This window comes from Drosophila willistoni (assembly GCF_018902025.1).
Source record: "Drosophila willistoni isolate 14030-0811.24 chromosome 2L unlocalized genomic scaffold, UCI_dwil_1.1 Seg196, whole genome shotgun sequence".
Classification (NCBI taxonomy): Eukaryota; Metazoa; Arthropoda; class Insecta; order Diptera; family Drosophilidae; genus Drosophila; species Drosophila willistoni.
Genome location: NW_025814048.1, coordinates 8489752 through 8510072, shown reverse-complemented (window position 1 = coordinate 8510072; position 20321 = coordinate 8489752). Strand labels below are relative to the sequence as shown.

The 20321-nt window shown below is 35.5% G+C and overlaps 1 protein-coding gene across 2 annotated transcripts in view; it reads left to right on the top strand.

The window, feature by feature from the left end:
* LOC6640250 (semaphorin-2A) overlaps nt 1–20321 on the top strand; it is a 41158-nt gene that overhangs the window by 12025 nt on the left and 8812 nt on the right. The window contains exons 1-3 of one of the 2 annotated variants that reach the window (XM_002062991.4): nt 6796–7107; nt 18133–18220; nt 18308–18359. In XM_002062991.4, the coding sequence (XP_002063027.1) occupies nt 6951–7107; nt 18133–18220; nt 18308–18359 (297 nt within the window). In that variant the 5' untranslated portion in view covers nt 6796–6950. Of the gene's footprint in view, nt 1–6795; nt 7108–18132; nt 18221–18307; nt 18360–20321 lie in introns of those variants that run through there. The other variant, XM_023182044.2, reaches the window with a different exon arrangement.

The window sequence follows — 20321 nt, the reverse complement described above, 5'->3', positions numbered from 1 at the left end:
GTATTATGATAAGTATTTCTCATTTTGTGAGTCTTTCTGTATATGAATTTCTTCTTCTCATTTTGCTTTCATTCACAATTGTTGCTTTTTATTGCCCCAAAGGTGGTGGTGGTGGTGGTGGTGTATGTAAGGGGGGAGGGATTGGTGGGCATTGTCGTCTTTATTTTTGATAAATTGACAAATTTATTTGGGTCAAAGCCTTAGAACATTCATCATCATTTTTGAGAGACACAGACACAAAGCGAGAAGAGTACAGAAAATTGAAAAATTTTCCTGAGTGTCCTTTAATGGAGTTTGCTTTGCTTTTGCTTTCGCTTTCGTTTCTCACCTTTTTGGTTTCTTGGCTTTGGCTTCTGCTAAGCAAGACTGACACTTTTCTAAGGCTAATGCAGTTATAATGAGCTTAAGCCGAGGCCAATGTCGTAGGATGTTGTTGATTTGGGTTTGGACTCGGTCCTCCTTGGATGGACCATGCCTCAAGCCTATTTGCATAATTAATATTGATGTAACAGCCTGATTGTAGTCCGCCCCCAATGCCAGCCAGAGATTCCAGCTCTTGTTATTTGGAGCTCCATCGTTTATTTATTGTATGACTGCCAAATGAGCAGCGCATCATGTGCCCCGTCTACTTACCTCCACCTGATTGAGTTCCTTCTGGCCGTTAGGCAAATTGGCAGGGCCAGTGTAAAACATAAATTTGCATTATACAACAGATATCTACAAACATTCTAGCAGCCAACCCCACTTCAAAAAATACATAACCTTCAGCTCAATCCTTGCCTTTTCGAATGCAAATTCCAATTTCTATTATATCGCAAAAGTAGACTTTGAAGACAGAGATTGCATTTGGTAAAGCAATTGATTATACATAAAAGATGTATGTAATTCAGTGTGAATCACAACACCTTGAAAACATGGAAGAAAGGACTATTTTCGCTAAGATCGCAAAGCATTGAAGTTCCTAAACTGAATCTAGGATATGTTTGGCTATGCCATATAGATGGAAATCTGTAATTGCATTCGATATGATGCCCATTCACAACCCAGTGGACTGTCGAGAGCCTAAAGTCAACATTCAGGTCTGTTTGAGAACGATTCCGCACTATTTTGGAAATTCCTATTCTCAATTCAGCTTTTCTTTCAAAACACGAAAATATGGACAAATTTGTCTTTAAGTGCAAATTCTGACAACAATACCTAGTTCTACTCATGAAAAATTAATGCAACGAAATCGGTCTAATTTTTGTCGGATTTTTATAAAACATGTACCATTTGACGGGAAATTCAATTTACTTTCATACTTAGATTATAAATATGTATCCCTAAAATAAATACTGGGGCTAGAATGAACATTTTTGGTATGCAGTTTATCTTAGATTACCTAGATCTACAACTTCTTCAAAGAATACACATGTCTAACTATAATTTTAAAGATTTTGGAAAGACCGCGCTATTGACCAGAATTTGGGGGGCGCTTTTCGTTCAAACGCACCTGTAAAAAAACGTCGAAAGCTGACATGACAATAATTACGGGTCATCTAAATAAATTTCTTGGGAGCCGAGAAAATCAAATTCAAAGTTAAAAAAAAAGGGGGCTAACCTACTGACCACCACTGTATTAGACACAAGCAATAAGCGAAATAGGTCGATTCCATTTCGACTGCTGTCATAACTCATTCTTATACAATTTTTCGGGTCTATGATGAGAATAATTCTTGTTAATTTTTGGGTTAGAACAAAATTATCCGAGAACAGGACTTAAATCGGAAACAAGAAGAGGTCTGATTAGTAATATATTTCGACTTAGAATGGTTTTGATATATATTTAAGTCAAGGACCATACATTTGACTAGCCCCTACGGTAGGGCAAAGGTCCATCAACTATTCCATTTACGTACATCTTTCTATTCCATAAGCAGATCTTTCTTATTGAAGTCATTACATCGAATCGGTCCTCCTTAGCATCAGCATAGACTAGTCCATGCGGAATTGGTCATGGATTGGTCGTAAGGACTATACTATGCCTATACCCCAAAGGTAACCCATTGCATAGACCAAGTTGGATAACAAAAGGAAGTCTCGTAAGGACTGAGCGTTGTGTATTCCTTAATGGGCAACCCATAGCGTAAACAGCTGGATAAGCCTAATATCTAGCTTGAAACTATAACTATATAGTTACTATAACTACATATGTGTATATCTATCTGCTATAGTTAATATTTGCCAAGTCACTGATAAATAAATCAAATATTTTTGAACCTTTGTGGAACGTATTCTCTAAGGCATAATTTAAAAAAAAAAACTCTCATCCCTTTGTTGCAGCTATTGGTAACCTTAATTTTTGTCCTAGGGTATTAAAATCCTTTCCGTGGGGCGAGCACCCTTAAAAGTTAAGCCCAATTGACATAACCTACAATTTGGTTTTGCGGTTTTTTGCAATATTGAAGACTTTTTTGTATAATTGAGGGTTATTTTTCTCTATATGAGTGTGTGTGCGTGTATCCGTTTGTGTGTGTGTGTGTGAGCGTGTGCAAGTGTGCGTGCATGACCAAAAACTTATCATTATGTAAAATATGTTGCATTATTTATAGCATAAACACAGGCGCTGACATGGCATGTCACAGGGCAAAAAGTTGAAGAACAACAAAAACAACGAAACCGATAAACAAACAAGACCTCTACAACAACAAGACCTCTACAACAACACAATGGCTGCCGCACTTAAAATTAATTGAACTTGAAACAAGTGAGCTAGAGTCCTTCCTCTAGACGTAACCTCATGAGAAATTCGCCTCTGGTCGAAGCCAAAAAAGCCAGAATACAAAACAACAACAACTCAAACGAGTAAAAAAAAAACAACAACGAGGTCTATCTGAACTTATCTACAACGCTAGTTTTATACCCTTACAACTGAGTTCACATATTTTAGCTTATTGTCAGTTGGAAAGTGGTTAATATTAACTTGAAAGTTAAGCCTATTTCCTTTTTTTTTTCCTTTCCTCTATTGAAGATATCGACACTTTCCCATATTGTGTCATGGAAGTTGTAGGCAATAAGCCCATTTGCTGTAAGGGCATTCAAATGGAACTTTTTTTGGCCACACATTGTCCTAGTGGCAGAGGTTTGAGACTGGTTGGAGTCTGGTGTAGTTGATGTAGGATGGCTGGTGCTTTCATTAGTTTTTGGCCTGGTCCAGAAGTTTTTTTTGCCTTGGCTTCTTGTTGGCCCTGGTCTTGGTCCTGGTCAAGTTGCAAAAGGCAAACTTAATATTTAGTGCCATTTGCTTGCTCTGACAAGTTAGAATTGTTCTTGTTTCTTTCGTTGTTGTTGTTGTTGGTCAAAGCTTTTTCTACGCGAAGAACTTGCAAGGCAAAGTGCATTGAAATCTTTTATATGTGTCAGAGGTAGTCCAGGAACGGAGTGCGGTTAGCGGGCCGGCGGGACGATGAGCGGTTAGCGTAACTTGAGTAAGCCAACTTCAAGTTTTTGGGCCATAGAAAAGCGACAACAAATGGTTTTTATCGCTGTTTGCGATTGTTGCTGCTGCCTCTGCCTCTGCCTTTAGTAGTTGTTGGTTATTTGTTGAACTTTTTCTATGTGTACTATATAATGCATAAAAGTTGCTGACCAACAACAATGTTGTTGCTGTCACCAACTTGTATGTAGTTCCCCTCCCCACCGCCCTCTCTCGCTCTATCACAATCTGTCTCTCTGGTTTCCCATTTTATTTGACATAATCAAAATGCCATTTCAGCGGGCTTAAAGTCTTGAGGAGAAAAAAATTGGCCAATGGAAATTAGACAAGACAAAAACTAGTTGAAGCGTAGGAGTGAGAAGAAAGAGAGAAAGAGGAACACAGACAGTCAAGATGATAGGAAGAGTGGAGGGGAGAGAGATATTTGCTGTACGTGTCAAAGCATACGCATGCAGTAGAGAGAAGTGCGCTAAATTAAGCTGTCATTAAGGACTTAATTAAAGTCCTTTTGTTTGAAAGTTGACATTGTGTAAAGAAAACGTTTTGGCGCAACAAACAACAGCAGCAGCAACAGCAACAACAAGAAGAAGAAAAAAACAACAAATGGCAACACACAATGACAATGTTGTCATCTCCTTTACCCCCATCACAAGCTGCACTTGAAGGCTGCTGCCCCCCTTTCTCCTTCAATTGAAAAAAAGAGAACGAAATGTCAAATTATGACTTAAACTTGGTAATACTCTTTAACCGTTTCACTCACACAAATGTACATACATATAAACATGTCCAAGGATAAGGGCATTCAAATAAATTAATCATTTATTTCACATAAATTAGTATATTAGAATATGGTGTTTTAAGAGCATTTCACTTGACCTAATATGCCAGATTTTCTTATTGGTTACAAGGTATTAAAACATCAAAGCTTCAGCAACAATGTAGCTAAGTGTGTGTGTTTGGGTGTAGGTGTGTGTGTGTGTTGGGGACATTGTGCTGAGCATGTGTCAAAAATTTTCAACAGTATCATTGCATGTGATGGCTAAAGAACTAAAGAAGAGGGGAAAGTGGAGGATGCAGGAGCAGCCAAGGAAGTGTGGGCGGGTAAAAGAACGGCAAACTCATTAGCAGGCAAATGGCAGCGCAGCTTAGGGCAGACCAGAGAACAGAACAAGCCGTTAGATCAGTTCAGTGCTGCGTAAATAGCCTGGAACTAGCTGCTTTTAAAACTTAGCCAGAAAAAACTAACATCAACAAGTTCTTAGATGAAAAATTATAGATTTATTCATAATAAGAAAAACAGATTTTTAGATCATTTTGAAAGTAATTTATTTAAATGAAATAAAACTGTAAATAACACCCTATTAGAACATTATTAGATTTAATATTATATTTATATATTTCCTTTTAATATTGAATATCTAGGAAATTGCCTCGTGTTCATTTAAAATTCGCCAACACTGATTTGCCAGAGAATGTGCTAACTAAGGTATACTCATTAGGCGAAAGGAGAGAGCCAGTGGAAACGCTCACCAGGTTGCCGTTACCTTCAAAGAACTAAGCGAGACGTAACAGTTAGCTAACATTGACAATTGCCAAAAAATATCACATTCACAAAAGTGAAAAACATAACCATTTTGACTTGAGTTTTTAATTAAAATATTTTTGTGTCTTGTCTGCCAGACATCCAGTCAGACAGACAGGCAGAAAGACAGCACAGACATAGCAGAGACAGAAAGAGTAACAAAAATGGTTGACTGGAACAAGAGATGGGGTTTCAAGGGTAGAGGGGGGTACATATTATGCCAAATGATGCTGCTGCCAAAAACTGTTTTTAATTGCCAGCCTTGAGGCAACAACAGGGCGCAAGCAAACAAGTAGAACGAAAAAAACAACACAAAAATGAAATAAGAGAAGGAGGAGTAAAAGAATAGACAAAACAAACATCAGTTGCATCTGTAGGAAAAGGTTGCAGGTTGCAAGTTGCAGGTGCTGTGCCTGCCTGACTGTTTGTTTGCCTCCCTGGGCCGTGCTGGGCTGCTTAAAATAATAACAATCCTCACTTCCGCACGAGTTTACAATGAAATTGAAAACGAAGGCAAATGGCAGCTAGACAAAATAAAATGTATATTATCTGCATACCTTTTTGTTTGTCTGCAGGGCTGGAAATGGATAGTGACTGAAATCGCAAAACAATTGCTGCATATTCCACATACTTACTTACGTATTGTAAGATTCACATAAATTTTATTACCATTCAAATTGTTTGGCTCCCTCTTCTGTTTAAATTTGAATTTTAAATTCCGTTTTTGAATTTCACTCTCACAAAAGCTGATTGCTATGAAAAACTATTGTCAATCGATCGATACGTTATCGCAAAATCAAAACTATCGATAACTATCAAGTTTACACCCGCGATCGATGTTTTTCCCACCACTAGTCTCTGTTGTGGTGTTTTTTTGTCTGGTGTGGCGCGTTCGTTTTGTCTTTGTTTCGTATTTAAGTGCCTTATATATATACCGCTTGAGTTTTTATAAAAAAAATGTAATAAATATTGCGTTTTAGTGTTAAATAAATATAAATTGAATGTTCTTTAAAGAATATAACTTAAGAAATTTGTGTACAAACTCAACCCAAGTGTGTGTGTATCTGTTGTAATTTTTTACATGCAGCAGCAGCAAAGAAAGAGATAGAGAACAAGAGCAACAGTTTTTAATTGAGATCGAAGCAAATTTAACAGAAACTTACCAAAAAATTATTAATCATTAATTTGGTTTTCAACTTCGACTTGGACTTGTTTACATGTGCTTACTTTGCGTTCTTTTAATCTCAGTTCATTTTTCTCTCTTCCATTCCATTATCTCTCTTTCTTCGGCGGAGTTTTAAGTATTGTTGTTGTCGTTGTAGCCAGATGCGTGGGCTAGAAGAGAACCTGTTCTACCCCTCGTTTTCTCGCATACCTTTCCCAGACCATTGTCTTTAAAGAGGTCTTTATCAGTTCATAAAGAAGGAATAAGTTGTCAAATTGAAACAGTTAGGGTATTAAAACATCGGCCTGTCGCAATCACCGTGCTTGGCGCGTTAAACTGTAAAAGTTCGATGTGTGAATGTATACGAAATTAATCAAAAACAATTTTTTTCCAAAATTGGTAAAAAGTGTTTTTACAACGAACAACATTTTTATTGCGTCAAAAAAAAAGGAACCCAAAACAACAAACTTTTTTCCTGCGTTAAAAAACTGTAGAAATTTATTTTGTATCTCTGTCTCTGTCTCTCTCTCATTCTTTGGCATTAAAAATAATAAAATTTAAATGTGTTAACAGTTAACACCAATAAAATAAACAAAAAGAGAAAAAGTGTTGGTAGAATCAATAAACGGGCAATCGGTAAAAAAAACTGTTATCCTCTTTGCCCACTCTCTTACACACACACACACACATAAATAAGTAATCCAATTCGAGAAACGCAGTTAAGCGCAATGCAACTGTTGCTGCTGCAGGATCTGCTGCTTTTGGTCCTGGCCTGCGGCAGTTTAAAACAAATCGCCGCCGACTACGAGAACACCTGGAATTTTTACTATGAACAGCCCTGTTGTGCCGGCAATGATCAGACGCATCATGGAAAACATAGACGAGGTAAAATCTTAATTTTCAAGTGATAAAGGACAAATGACCTCTCTGCTTGGTAAAAAAGGGGTCACTAGGGAGGACTTTTAGAAGGATATTCTCCTAAACCATTGTCTTTAGAAGGATATTCTCCTAAAAGTCCTCCCTAGTGACCAGAAACTACTTTACGACCTAGTTAATATATACTATATACTTAAGCTTGTTTGTCACAATTGACATTTACTAGGGCTTCAGTGCAAAGGACATTAAAATTCTTGTTGGCATATGCTAAAGTCCTCTTATTCTTTGTAGTTTAAATAAAGATCTTTTTATGTATGTATGTTTATGTGTCTTCTCGTATTCTGTTAGAATATAAGTCTCTCAAAGATAAAGGAAAATATATTTCCAAATTTCCCAATCAAATATGGAAAATATGGTGTGGAAATTGTTAACAAATTTTGTTTAGTTTCGCCGTTAATTGTCTTAAACCCCAAATATATCTAAAGTTATTTTTCAAGGGTCCTTCTTAAACATAGTCTAAACTCTTTATTATCCTTATTCATCTTAGGTTCATCCTGATTTAATCTTAGGAAAGTATAAGATAGGCCTCTCCTAAAACCTTGTAAACTAAAAATTGAAACACATTAAGCTTAGTTGGAAAATTCATGTGTTTTAAATTAAAAACTTTAATTTTTATTAACATTTACTTATGAATATTATCAAATAATAAGTTTATTTTATTTAAACTAATAATTCATTTAAGCGGCTTAAGTTGTGCTTACAGTAAGATATAAACGTAAAATGATCGATTCCCATCTGGGATGGTATCAGTATTTGGCAGTTGTGTAGTTCTATCGAATGTATTGAATGTTTTATAATTTATTTATGAATTGGTTAAAATTTTTTCTACATTTTGTTGTTTTATTATTTTTTGTTATTGCATATTATTTTTCAATTTACAGAGAAAAATACACACAAATTGTAATTTATTTGCCACAAATATTACTTTGTATATGTATGTCGTGTATGTTTTTTTGTCATTGGTCATTCGAGTTCTTCTGTTATTTATCAATTTTAATTCAACACGTTTTTTGCCTTTACTCCTTTTTGTCCTCTGCCCCCTTTTCCCTGCTTTCCTTCGTTTACTGCCTGCAGCTGTTGCGGTCGGTAGAAGTTTTTCATGGTTTTTAACTCTCTTTTGTTGTTATTATATTATTATTTATATCAATTTTTTTTTTTGATGCCACAGCACCCTGGCATAATTTGCATATTAATGTCCCTGCATATTGGTCGCAATTGTTCGTGTTATTCATATGCAATGCATATTACCAGATTTAAACAAATATAAATGCCGAGAGAATAATAATAATAATCATTATATATAAATATAAATAAATGATGTGTGCAATTGCCTGATCTAAGGGATAAGTGGATGACAATAAATAAAAAGGATAAAAAAAAGTATAGTAAATAACAATAAAAAAAAAAAGTACCAAGAAAAAAATGCTGCAAAATAGTCTCTACAGATTTGAAATATAAATCATTTTACATTTTATGCTTTGAGTTTTTAAATTAGCTTTCTACAATATTTTTCATTATATTTTCATATTCAAGTAATCAAAAAAGCTCTTGACCTTCCATAAACTCTGGTTTAGCCCCAGAATTGTTAAAGTTTAATACACAAGTTAAGAACAAGAGAGTTTAATACACTCTTCGAAGAGATAAAGAATTGTAAAACAAATCACTTCCTTAGCCCATTTAGCAAAAAAATAAATCTAAATATTTAAATTAAAAGCAGTTCAGCAAACTCTTTTACCAGCTGTATGGCAATTCCTACCAAAAACAAGAAAAATACAACTAAATTGATAGAGAGGAGAAACAAAACCTGATTGAAAACTGGTTAACAAAAAAACAAAAAAAGCAATCATTAGAGACACCGCAGCCAAATTTTTATTGAGTCATTAACCAACAAAATGTATTCGGCATTTGATAGATGAAAGATAATGGTAAGAAGAGGTAAAACATATAATATTCATTTATCATTTATACACGCTTTGATAGATAGTTTTGCGTTTTTAAGATTTAAGGTATATTAACCCGCTTCACACCATTCGATAAGCCCAAAAAGTGTTTCGACGACTAGAAAATATTTTGTTTAGCAATTTTTGTCGAGCATTTTCTTAAGCTTGCATTGCATGTTAGTACATGACCAGCAAAACATTTTCTAATAGTTCACGTTCTCCAAGGATTGAAGGATAAAAGTTCACGTGCCGACAACAACAACATCTACAACAACAACAAGAAAGATCCTAGAAGGCAAAGTATTTTGTAGTTTGGTCCGCTTTGGCTAAGCACTTGCCGGCGAAACGTGAGACGATTAAGAGCAAAAACTCCTTCCATGTTGTTGTCCTCCGCTTCCACTTTCAACCCCTCTTTGTTACCATGTTTGGCAAGCCAAATAGTTGTTCTGCCCAGAAGTCAATTGAGTGTCCAACCATATTTAATAGAAATTTAAACCATAAATTTTCGGCCAAAAAAAAAATGTCAACTATAAATTTACGACAATAGAATTTGTGGTAGCCCATACAACTAGTACAGATGGTTATATAATATGTATTATATACATCAGTTAAAATCTACTATATGCATTTTATTAAAAGATTTGTTATAGTTAGAGAACAAAGTTTTATAAGCTAATAAATACATAGATCGAAAGTGATTAAAATGATTTGAACATAAAAAATATTTGATATTTTCAGTTAATGGCAATTTCTCTTACAATTAGAAGACTTTTTTTAGTTAATTTTAAGGGCATATTAACTTTGCCATGCTAAATTTAGCTTCTAAAATCAATCGTTTTTTTCTTTGGTTGTTTGTTGTTATTGATTTAAATGAAATTAATTGCATTTCGTTTCTAACAGACACACTCCAAAATAAATTTATAGTCAAAACCAAAAGGAAATCGAGAGTTATTGCCTCTTTCTCATTGTTGACTCAGCCGGTTTGACAGATGTTTTTCCAAAGAAAAAGAAAAATCGCCTCTCTCCACTTAATTTCATCCTCCTCTTCTATTTTTAACTATGCCCATGCCTGCTGCTGCGGCCAGAAAGATCATTGACTGTGAGAATGACTTCATTAGGAGCGGCATTCCCTTGTCACATAACTCTAAAAACTGAGTCACAGGTAGAAAGAGTGAAGGAATGAAAGAAAGAAGAGAGGGAGAGATAAAGAGAGGAAGAGAGAGCGAGCATAATCTCAGCTGGTCCACGCAGAGTGCAAATAAGTAAACGGCATATGGAAACCCAGTGACATAATTTCATTCAAGTGCCCCCAACCCCTTCCAGTGGCAACTGCAAACCCAAGCTTTGTTGCAAGATAACTTTTTTTTTCGTTATCATCAAGTACACTGAGAGAAAAGAAAAACGACATCGAAAGATAATGATTTACATTGAATTTAAAGTTCAAATAAATATTTTTTAGAGTAAATGTTAAGAAAAACAAGATTTCAAGAGTATTTTTAAGTTAGACCTAAGTCTATCTAAATAAACAATCTTATTTGGTTTCTAATTAAAAACTCAAATGTAAATAGTGAATTTTTCTATTCCAACTTTTTGTTAGTGTAAAAAAGTGCTTTACGCTTTCTTGTTCTTATCCCCCCTCACTGTCCTTTTCCTTGTTACTTAACATTAATGGGACAGTTTCCAGTAACTGTGTGGAGGAGGTGGTGTGTGTGTGTGTGTCAAAAGCCGTTAATGTTCGAGGCGGCAGGCACATCGGCATGTGTTCCAGTTTTCTCTTTGATCCAACCTCTTTGCTGTATTCGCTGGCTGGCTGGCTGGTTGGCTGGCTCTTTTGTTTGTGGGATATAGTTGGATACTGGATGAAGAGGCAACTCAACGGGGGTGAGGGGTAGGGTAGGAACAGAGGATTTCACTGAGCAACGGATTAAAAGTGGTGCGAGCCCAGCCCAAAGCATGTTAGGTGTCCACTGAAAAGTTTTTGCTCCTGAAACAAAATTGAATTTCAATCCTGACACCTGACATCGTATTAATAATGTTAGTTCACTCTCCTTGGCTGCACCCCTCTGACGTGGGTCCCCAGCTCTGTGTATGGCCATCATTAAAAGTCTTTTTAAACTAAAGTTTTGAGAGGCAAAAAAATCACGTTCCAACCAAAGCTGACAAACAAAGAGGAAAAGAGAAGAAAAAAAAGGGGGAAAAAATTGATAAAATAGAGAAAACTATATAATAAGCGGATGTTTCCAATGATTAGGCAAAGTTTTGTAAAAGGGAAGCCAGAGAATCATATCGCATTGGGTGAAGAACATTGGACCAGATTGAATTTCAATTACAATTGCAATTGCATTAAATGGCTCTAGTTATTTGCATTTCATTTAATTATTCATTAACTAAATGCTAAATGCAAATTCCACCCCACTCTTATCTGGGCAAAAAATTAAAATTGCAAAATTTTACTTATTATTAAATAATTTGCAAAGCATTTTGTGTATGGAAAATCTACACAAACATAATTAAATTTAATGAAATTTTCATTTATATCTAATTGACTTAAGAGAGCTAGGGATACTGTCTCTCTCTTTCTCTCTGTCTTAAATGTCATATGGACAAGATATGTCTTAAATATTATGTAGATATTTGCCATCTCATTCTATTGCACTTAAGTGCTTATTTTGTAGCATCATTTGGCATGCTAAATTAAGCACACTCTAACTCTCTTTATACCCATCACCTTGCCTCCTTCCCTCTCGCCAATGCCATAAAGGTAACGGAGGATGAAGCGAGAGATGCCGGAAAATAGACTAAAAGAGATGCGAAATGGTTTACCGTTTACGGCTGCACCAAATGGACATAAGCACCAGGCCACAAAAACGTGCACACATGTTCGCTCACTCACACCCGAGTGTGTGTGTGTGTGTGTGTTTCTCATCAAAATGAAGTTGCTCCCCTGTTTTTCTCACACTCACACGCATACAACCAAAAAATGAAACAGTTACCGCATTTGTTGCGTTTTTGTTGCCTGCTTTTCGGGTTCAGACAACCATATAAATGGATGAGCCACAGGACCGGATTAACGCTAAATTAAATATGAAAACCTAACCTGATAAAAACTAATCAAACTATTTAATAGTTAGTCAACATAAATTAAACTTTAACACTTATTCATAACATCTATTGTTGCTGTACTTTTAATGTTAACTAAACTAAACTTAAAACTGTTCCATAAAAGTTACCCTTAAGAATCCTTGAAATCCTGAATAGTTAGTCTTTAGTGTAGGCAGGAAAGCAAAAGTTTTAATAAACTTTACGTTTAAGAGGATAACTTAACTTGGTTAAATGCCAAATTGCAAATTTTTTTACTCACAAGTGGCAGCAGTTAGCGAAGGAGATAAGTAGCTCAAGGAAAAGGATAAAGAGAGAAGACTTTGACTTCCTGTCGATAATTAAAGGTGTCTTACAAAGTTCAATTGTGAATAATTAACCGAGATATAAAGTAGAAACTGCTTTTAGTTGCTGAGCTTCCTCTATTAGTATTGGTAGGTAGGTTTTCAAAAGTGTACTAAAAAAAGAAGGGCAGTAAAAATAAGTATTATATTAATATTGAAGTCTTTGTACAGAACTACATCTTTGCATAAAACATAATACATACATTTTATTTTTCGTTTATTGTTAACCATAAAAAAGGCATAATCTGGCTTAAAATCGGGAGTGAGAACAGGTTTTGATTTTTAATAAAACATTTGGAATCGAAACTAATGCTTGAATAACTTATATAGCTCAAGATACAATCTGTCAGAAAAGTTCCATTAAGTGGCTGCTCTTTTAGTAATTAGTCAGTACGATACTTCATTTAGGTTTTTCAATTACATTTTTCTTTGCCAAATCATTGTACAAAATAATTCCCAATGTTATTCAATATCTCAGCTGAAAAGCCTGGAATGTATGTATATAGCTGCAGGAAACTGGGCTTAACAGAAAAACTTCAGTTTCAACGCTTTTTTGATTAAACCGCCCCTGTCTCTAGCTGTTTCTCCACACACTCTTCAAACGTCTCTGTGGCCCTCTGGTTTTTTGCTTTTTATGAGCCACTGCCACAACTGTTTTTTTTGTTTTTGCATTTTCTGCAACAAAATGAACTTGCAGCAGCCATAAAATGAACCTAAATAGACGACGGAGTTGCAAAAATGTTGAAATCAACTGAAACTTTAAAGCGTTATTTGTGATTCTGCAGCAACAGTCTTTAATTATTTGTAGAGAAACAGACATATGTACATATGTATAAACACACACACACACACACAAACACACACAAACACACATACAGACATACAATAGAGGAAAACCACGTCGGCTGTCAGACGTCTAGACAGTTTTCGAGTGCTTTTAAATGCTGACATTGTCCTACACACACGCTAAGAAGAAGGGCAACGCATCCTGCCTGCATCCTAGCTGAGAAGAAGAAGCTCATATCGTCGTCATAGCTCATAATTAGCAAAAACAGAAAATATGGGGAAATTTTTGCATATAACTTACGACTAAGGGAATGTTTTCTATTCCCACGCTTGCTGCTCCTCCGAACCTATATCAGAAGTTTACAAAGCTGTTTGTGGCATCTATGGGTAGGTGGGTTAGATTCATGACATTTCAAAGGCTCAAACTGAAAGGCAAAACAACACCCAAAGTCCTTTTACCTGTAACTGACATTTGTTACTCTCTGCCTTTAGGCGCAAAGACGATGCCAAAGACGACGACGACGACATTTACCTTACCATATGTCGTTTTACTTCCCCCGATCCCTCGTTCCTCCAGCACATTTTTGATTCGATAATAACGTTTTTGAAAATGACATTTTTTGTCCCTTGAGAGACGAAAACAGTCGAGTTTGGTGGAGAAATTGATTTGACTTGGCCCCATGGTCTTGGTCCTGGTCCTGTTCCTCGTCCTGGACTGTCATCGTAAAAACTCACGCATATTTATGAAGCGCATAAAAATTATTGACATATATGAGAATGAAGGGAGTCATAAATGCTTATTCCCCTTCATCATACATATAAGCACTGCGACCTAATAAAAATCAAAAAATAAAATAAAACGAAAAGAAAATAACCCCAAAAAAAAAAGAAATATAAAAAGAATGAAAATCTAAAGAAAATTGCAAACGAGAGCGAGACATAAAAAGTCAAAGGTCGTAAATGCAATTTGATTTTGATTGGACTTGGATTAAAAGCAAATAAAGTTGCCTAAGTTCCCTGAGTCGTTGTGGATTGAATGATGGCGAAAATATGTTTATAACCATCAAAAGATTTTCTTACCTGCAATGCCCAAAAAAAAAAAAAAACGAGAATATTACTAAAAAACAAAAATCTAATAAAAAAGCACAAAGTCACCCTCAAAAGAGTTAAGAAGTTTCATTTCTCTTAATGTTTTTTATGACTTTTATAAGTGCATTTCAGATTTTGATGTTTTATATTTTTCTTAGCATACAAAATGTTTGAGTAGTTATCCTTTTTATTTAAGTACTTAAAAACACTTGCTTAGATCGTTAACAATATAAGAAAGTTATTTCTATTCCAAACACGTTAATCTTATTCTTACATCTCTATATAACTATAATTTAAAATCCTTTGAGAAGTTTCTTTTCCTTTTTAGAGAAATAATAAAGTAATTTTACTTTATTACTTATGTAACTATGCTGCAAATACTTAGCTCTTTAACTAGTCTTAATAATAGTATTCAATTGGCTTCTCTTTTGCCAAAACGGAAGCAAATAAATTCATAAATTTATGATAATATTTTTATGGCCCAATCTCCTCCTCCCCCAAAGGAAAAAGAAAAAAAAGGCCTGCCCCAAAGCAAATATGTTTCTTCTTGTATTATTATTAGGACCAAACACACACACAAAGGCAAAACGACAATTGCAAAAATAAGTTAACAGTCGATTGTCAGAGACATAAATATATCCTTTAATACCAATATGTAGAAATTTCACAATAAACATTTATAGTTGGGCATAAAAATTGACTTAAGTTCCGAATGGCGTCTATATACAATTACCAGACAAAATACATAAATCTAGCTTGATTTTCAGTTTCACTATTTCCCCTTAAACTTTAAATTCAAAGTACAAGAAAATACCTAACAAGAAAAAAATAAGAGAACAAAACAATAAAAAAGAAAAACTTATGAGAAAAAAAAAAAACTAAAGAAAGAAGTTGGAAATAGCAGCAACACAATAAAAATATGTACAATAACATTTCAAGCGTACACAAGTCGACTTCCGGTTTGGCAAGGACATTTACCACCCCGACCTTTTGCCTCCGCTGGCATATCCCAAAATATTGTAAGCAAAAAATGTATGCAGAGGCACACACACACACACACACACACACACACACAAGCTCATATGCATATGTAGTACTCTACATAGGTTGTAGTTGTTGTTTCCCGTTGGCAAACAAAAGACGCAGTTTGATTTTTTTTTTGTTTCCTCCTCTCAATTTTATACACTTTTATTTAATAGGGTATATGAAGTTTGTCAGTCTGTTAGATAATAATGAATACGAACTAAAATTTAGTTTCATTTTGATTCTTAAGATTCTAGTCTGATGCCTAAATAGGTTTAGAAAGTATAGCGAAAGGATATTGAAAGTGGATATACATAGATTCCTTAATGTTTATAAACATTTTTAATTAGCTGGATTAGTTCAACTTCTGTTTATATAATCAGGCCCGTTTTTGCGTCCAAATCATTTTCTAGGCCAAATCCCAGACCAATACATCGCTTGTCTTTGAGTCAGTCAATAAAAAGTAGTGGCAAATTGTTTTAAAATTAATGAAAATTACGACTTTTAAATATTTTTCTTTCAATCTGTAATATGTTGAGAACAATTCCAAGTTATGTTTATAATTTCGTTCCAAGCATTAATTTACAAGAATTATTCTTAGCAGGCAATTGATAGATGAACTCTGTGAAACTCTTTTTAAAAATTATTAAAAGTAACCTTGCCAATGTGGTCTATTTTTTGTGTAACTTGGATGCTTGACTTTTTAACTAATTAACAAACTAATGCCTCAACTTATTAATCTTGCCAATTTTGGCTTAAAGAGCATACAAAATTCGTTAGATTCGACATAATAAAGTTCCTTTCATGCTTTTTGTTTGTTTGTTTGTTTGGCGCAGCAGCTACTTTTGGACTTGGTAAAGTCCAGTCACAATTTTCCTCTGCGTATGTGAGTGTTTGGGTTTGTGTGTGTGTGTGTGTGTGTGTGTGTGTATGTGCTTTTACTTGAAATCGGAAATCAAAAATAGCTACATTTTGTGAGCCTGAAAATTGCGAAGGAGGAGAGAGTTGTGAGCAAAGAGAATGATAGGGAGGGGGGAAATGGCGCCAGTAAGTATTTACATTTTCTCTCCCATCCTTTCATTGTGTTTTTGTTGTTGTTGCTGTGTGATGATAGGTCGGTTGTTTGGGTTGCCTTTTGTTCAGCTTTTGGGGTTTTCCTTTTGTTTAACATTGATCTGTGCTGCATTTTGCATTTTTGGGATTTGTTGAAAGGTTTCTTTGTCGGTTGCTGGTGGCTTATGGAAAAGCAACCAGAGATGAGAACAAGAATTGGCATAAACAAAAAAAAAAATAAACTGAGATTGTTATTCAATTGAGTTGGAAATACCTCAGTATCAATATTCAAGTAGTTATGACTTAAATGGATTAACTCAGTAAATACGAAATCTTACAATTCTATGAAAATTGGTTATTCTTATCTAGTAGGAAGTGCATACAATAATCTACTTATTAAATTAGTATATAATAAAGTTACTTAACTAAATTCACACTGATAAAAAGCCATTTAAGTGTATTTTACTTAAATTAGAACACATATTTCGGTAATTACTTAAGCAGACAATGGCCAGTTTGTATTAAAGTTATTTAGCTAGTTTAGTTTCTTTCTCCTTCTGACGACATTTGACACTTGTGCTGTCGAAGGCATTTCGACCCCCTCAGTCCAAAGGAATTGTCAGAATTAATTGCTGGCCAAACAAAAGGAAGCAGCGAATGATATTGAAAGCAGACAAAAATGAGTGACAGGCCTATTAATTGATAATGTCTAAGCGTATGAATGACCGCCGTATGTCCATGTGTGTGTGTGTGTGTGTGTGTGTGTGTGTGTGTGGTCTGTGGTCCTCCACTCAAAGTAAATATAAATTAGTTTAATTAAAGAAATGCATGGGCTCAGCATTTTAGCACTCAAACCAAACTAAACCTCAAAATAGACAACTAAACTCAAAGTGTAGACAGAGAGACGTCAATAGGAAAATTAACATAACATAACATGATTAATTAATGATTGATTAAGTATATGATATGGTTTGAGCATTTCGTACTTTAAAATGATTAAAGCGCAAAAGTTGAACTAACTTTTGTCGTGCCTACATTAATAAGGTGAAAAGGTCGTTTACATCTTTGAAACTAAAGGACTCTCTCTCTCTCTCTCTATCGTTTAGCTAATTTCAGTCCTCTTTCATCTTTTGATGAAATTTAACATAGTTTTTTTTTCGTTTTCGTTTGAGAAAGAGGGTATAAAAAGGCACTAGTGAAATGGTAAAGAAATTGTCATATAAAGTTACACATAGACCACTCAGAGATGCATCTCCAGTTCCAGTGTCACTACCGCCAGCACCCCTCTATCTTCTGTTTCTTTTTTTTTTTGCCCCTCCTGCCATCCTGTCTAGCCAAAAGTAAAAAGTAAATAAACAACATTTAAGCAAATGTCCAAGCGCCAAAGCGGACATGACCGATAGATAGTGCAGAGTTTGTGCAAGGAATGTCAAAATGTCATTTGATTGAAATGGGATATCTCTACACAGTTGGGTTCTTTGTGTGTGACCCATTCTCCCCATCTTCCCTTCCCTTCCCTCCCTTCTCTACCCTTCTTTAAGAACCTTGTTGACAGCTAACTTAAATATTTGACCAGCAAGAAAAAAATTTACTTGGTATTTATTTAACAAACATTTTCATTCTTTCTGTTTTTTTTCCAGATCATGTACGGGAATTCACTTGCGGCAAATTATATTATCGTACTTTTCATATGAATGAGGAGCGGGATTCTCTTTATGTTGGCGCCATGTAAGTGCAATTTACTCATAAAAATCTTCTTCGTTTCTAATACTAATAGCTAATCCCTTTTTTCATCCTTTTTTTGTCATATTACAGGGATCGCGTATTCCGTTTGAATTTGCAAAACATCTCCTCGTCCTATTGTGATGTAAGTATCAATAAATTAAGTGCAACAAGTTTTTTGTTTCATTTGTTTTGTTAATTCTACTTACTTACTGGACTAACCATTTCAATTCCCCAGAAAACCACAAATCCGTTATGCTTTTAGCCGGTAACAGAAACAAAAAAACAAGAGAACAAAAAAAAAGTACCTACAACTTTTACGTTGAGGCCGCCCCATTGCGGTATATTGTTAAAAATTCATTAGACAGCAGCCGAGAGAACTGGAGAACTAGTGAACCCAGCTATCCATCCATCCATCCATCCATCCACCACTGTTCCACGTATCCCTCTCGGTGTGTTCAGCCAGGTGGGTGGGGCTAGCTACTGGTTGAGTGGGTGGGTTGTACAGTTGTCAAATTGCCTAGGTCTTAACTAGAAGATAACCATTGCAATGATTTGGCGGGCAGAAACAACGATTGTTTATACCTTTGATTCTAAAGATGGCAATATAGGTTGAAATGGGCAATTGAAGCATTAGACAGCAGACGGGAATTCAAAAACTTGATTTCTAAGAAGTACCATGTTTCCAAAACAACAAAAAAAAGTTTAACCAATAGTTTGTAGTGTTATGAAGTAGTGTTGGGTTGCTCATGAAAATTAATGAGTTGATTCACTTTGAAAGAAAAAGCAAATGAACATGTTCAGCTAAATGAGTAATGTTTAACCAACACTAATAGAGAGTAAGAATGTTGAAAACTTTGGTAGTCACCCTCGTTAACATATAAAATGACCTGGGTAAGCGGCTCTTAAGCTGCTGCTAATATTTTGTTGTGTTACATGTTTTTGTTTTGTTTTTTTGGGTTTATTTGTTCCTGTTTTTGTTTTTGCATCATCCAAACTAACATCACGAAACGGAACAGAGCAGAAAGCCAAGCAGCCTTTTAGGCGCGCTGTGGCACTTCGCAGAACATTTTTTGCAGGAAGGGAATAGTTGTTTTAAGCCGAGAAAAAAAAAACACATATTTAATATTCACTCCTCAAGGGGCAGATGCAAAGCCCTTTTTAGAGACCCAACATATACGAGTTATCACCTTGTTGTGGCTCTACTTACGCAGAGAACCTTCTCACAAGCAATTCGATTATAAATATCGTATATGTGTGTACCTACTAAACATAAACTTGTTGAGGCTGTTTATGAATTTATGAGACTTGCACAAAAGTTTTTTGTTTTATGACTGGCAACGAGGAGGCCAAGTGGGGCGGGGGTGGGTAAAGGGATGTTCTCGCAACTCACCTGCCCGCCCAATGGCTGTTGCTTTGGTTCTCTGGCTCTTGGTCACAGACCAAACATAAAACTCTAAGAGGTCATGTTTCTCGTTTCGTAGCCGCAAAAACGTTGCCCATTTTATGTCAATATATTTTATGAGTGTATGTGTACAGGTGTTGGTGTGCGTGTGTATATGTGTGTGTGAGAGAGAGCCTGGGGCATCATTTGGTATGTGTGCCTATTGCCAAGGTGTGAGGCGGTTGGCGGCGGCAACAGCGGCGGCTGCTTTATGCGCCAAATGCAAATTTGACTAAATAATACATGATTTTGGTTTTATATGCCAAAGGCAGAAGGAAAAACCTCACCAGAGGGAGTCGAAGAGGGTTGCTTCGGTGCGTGCCCCGCGCTTCTGTATGTGTGTGTGAGTGTGAGTGTGTATATGTTAGCTCGTAACATTACGTGATTTATAAATCAATTTGCTTGAAAGCCTGTGCCTCGTCTTGGGCTCTGCTTTCTGGGTTTTTGGCGCCCTTGCCTCTTCTCTATGGTGTAGTTTATGCCACTAGAAGCAGTCAGGCATCCCACAAATGTATTAACATTAAAATTTATATATATATATATATAACTATACTATATATGCGGCAAGCGTAAGATGATGTTCGCGCGTCTTGCAACCAACCAATGCCTCACAGAGTCCGTCTCGCTCTCTCACTCACCATATATGACATTCAATTGCAATTT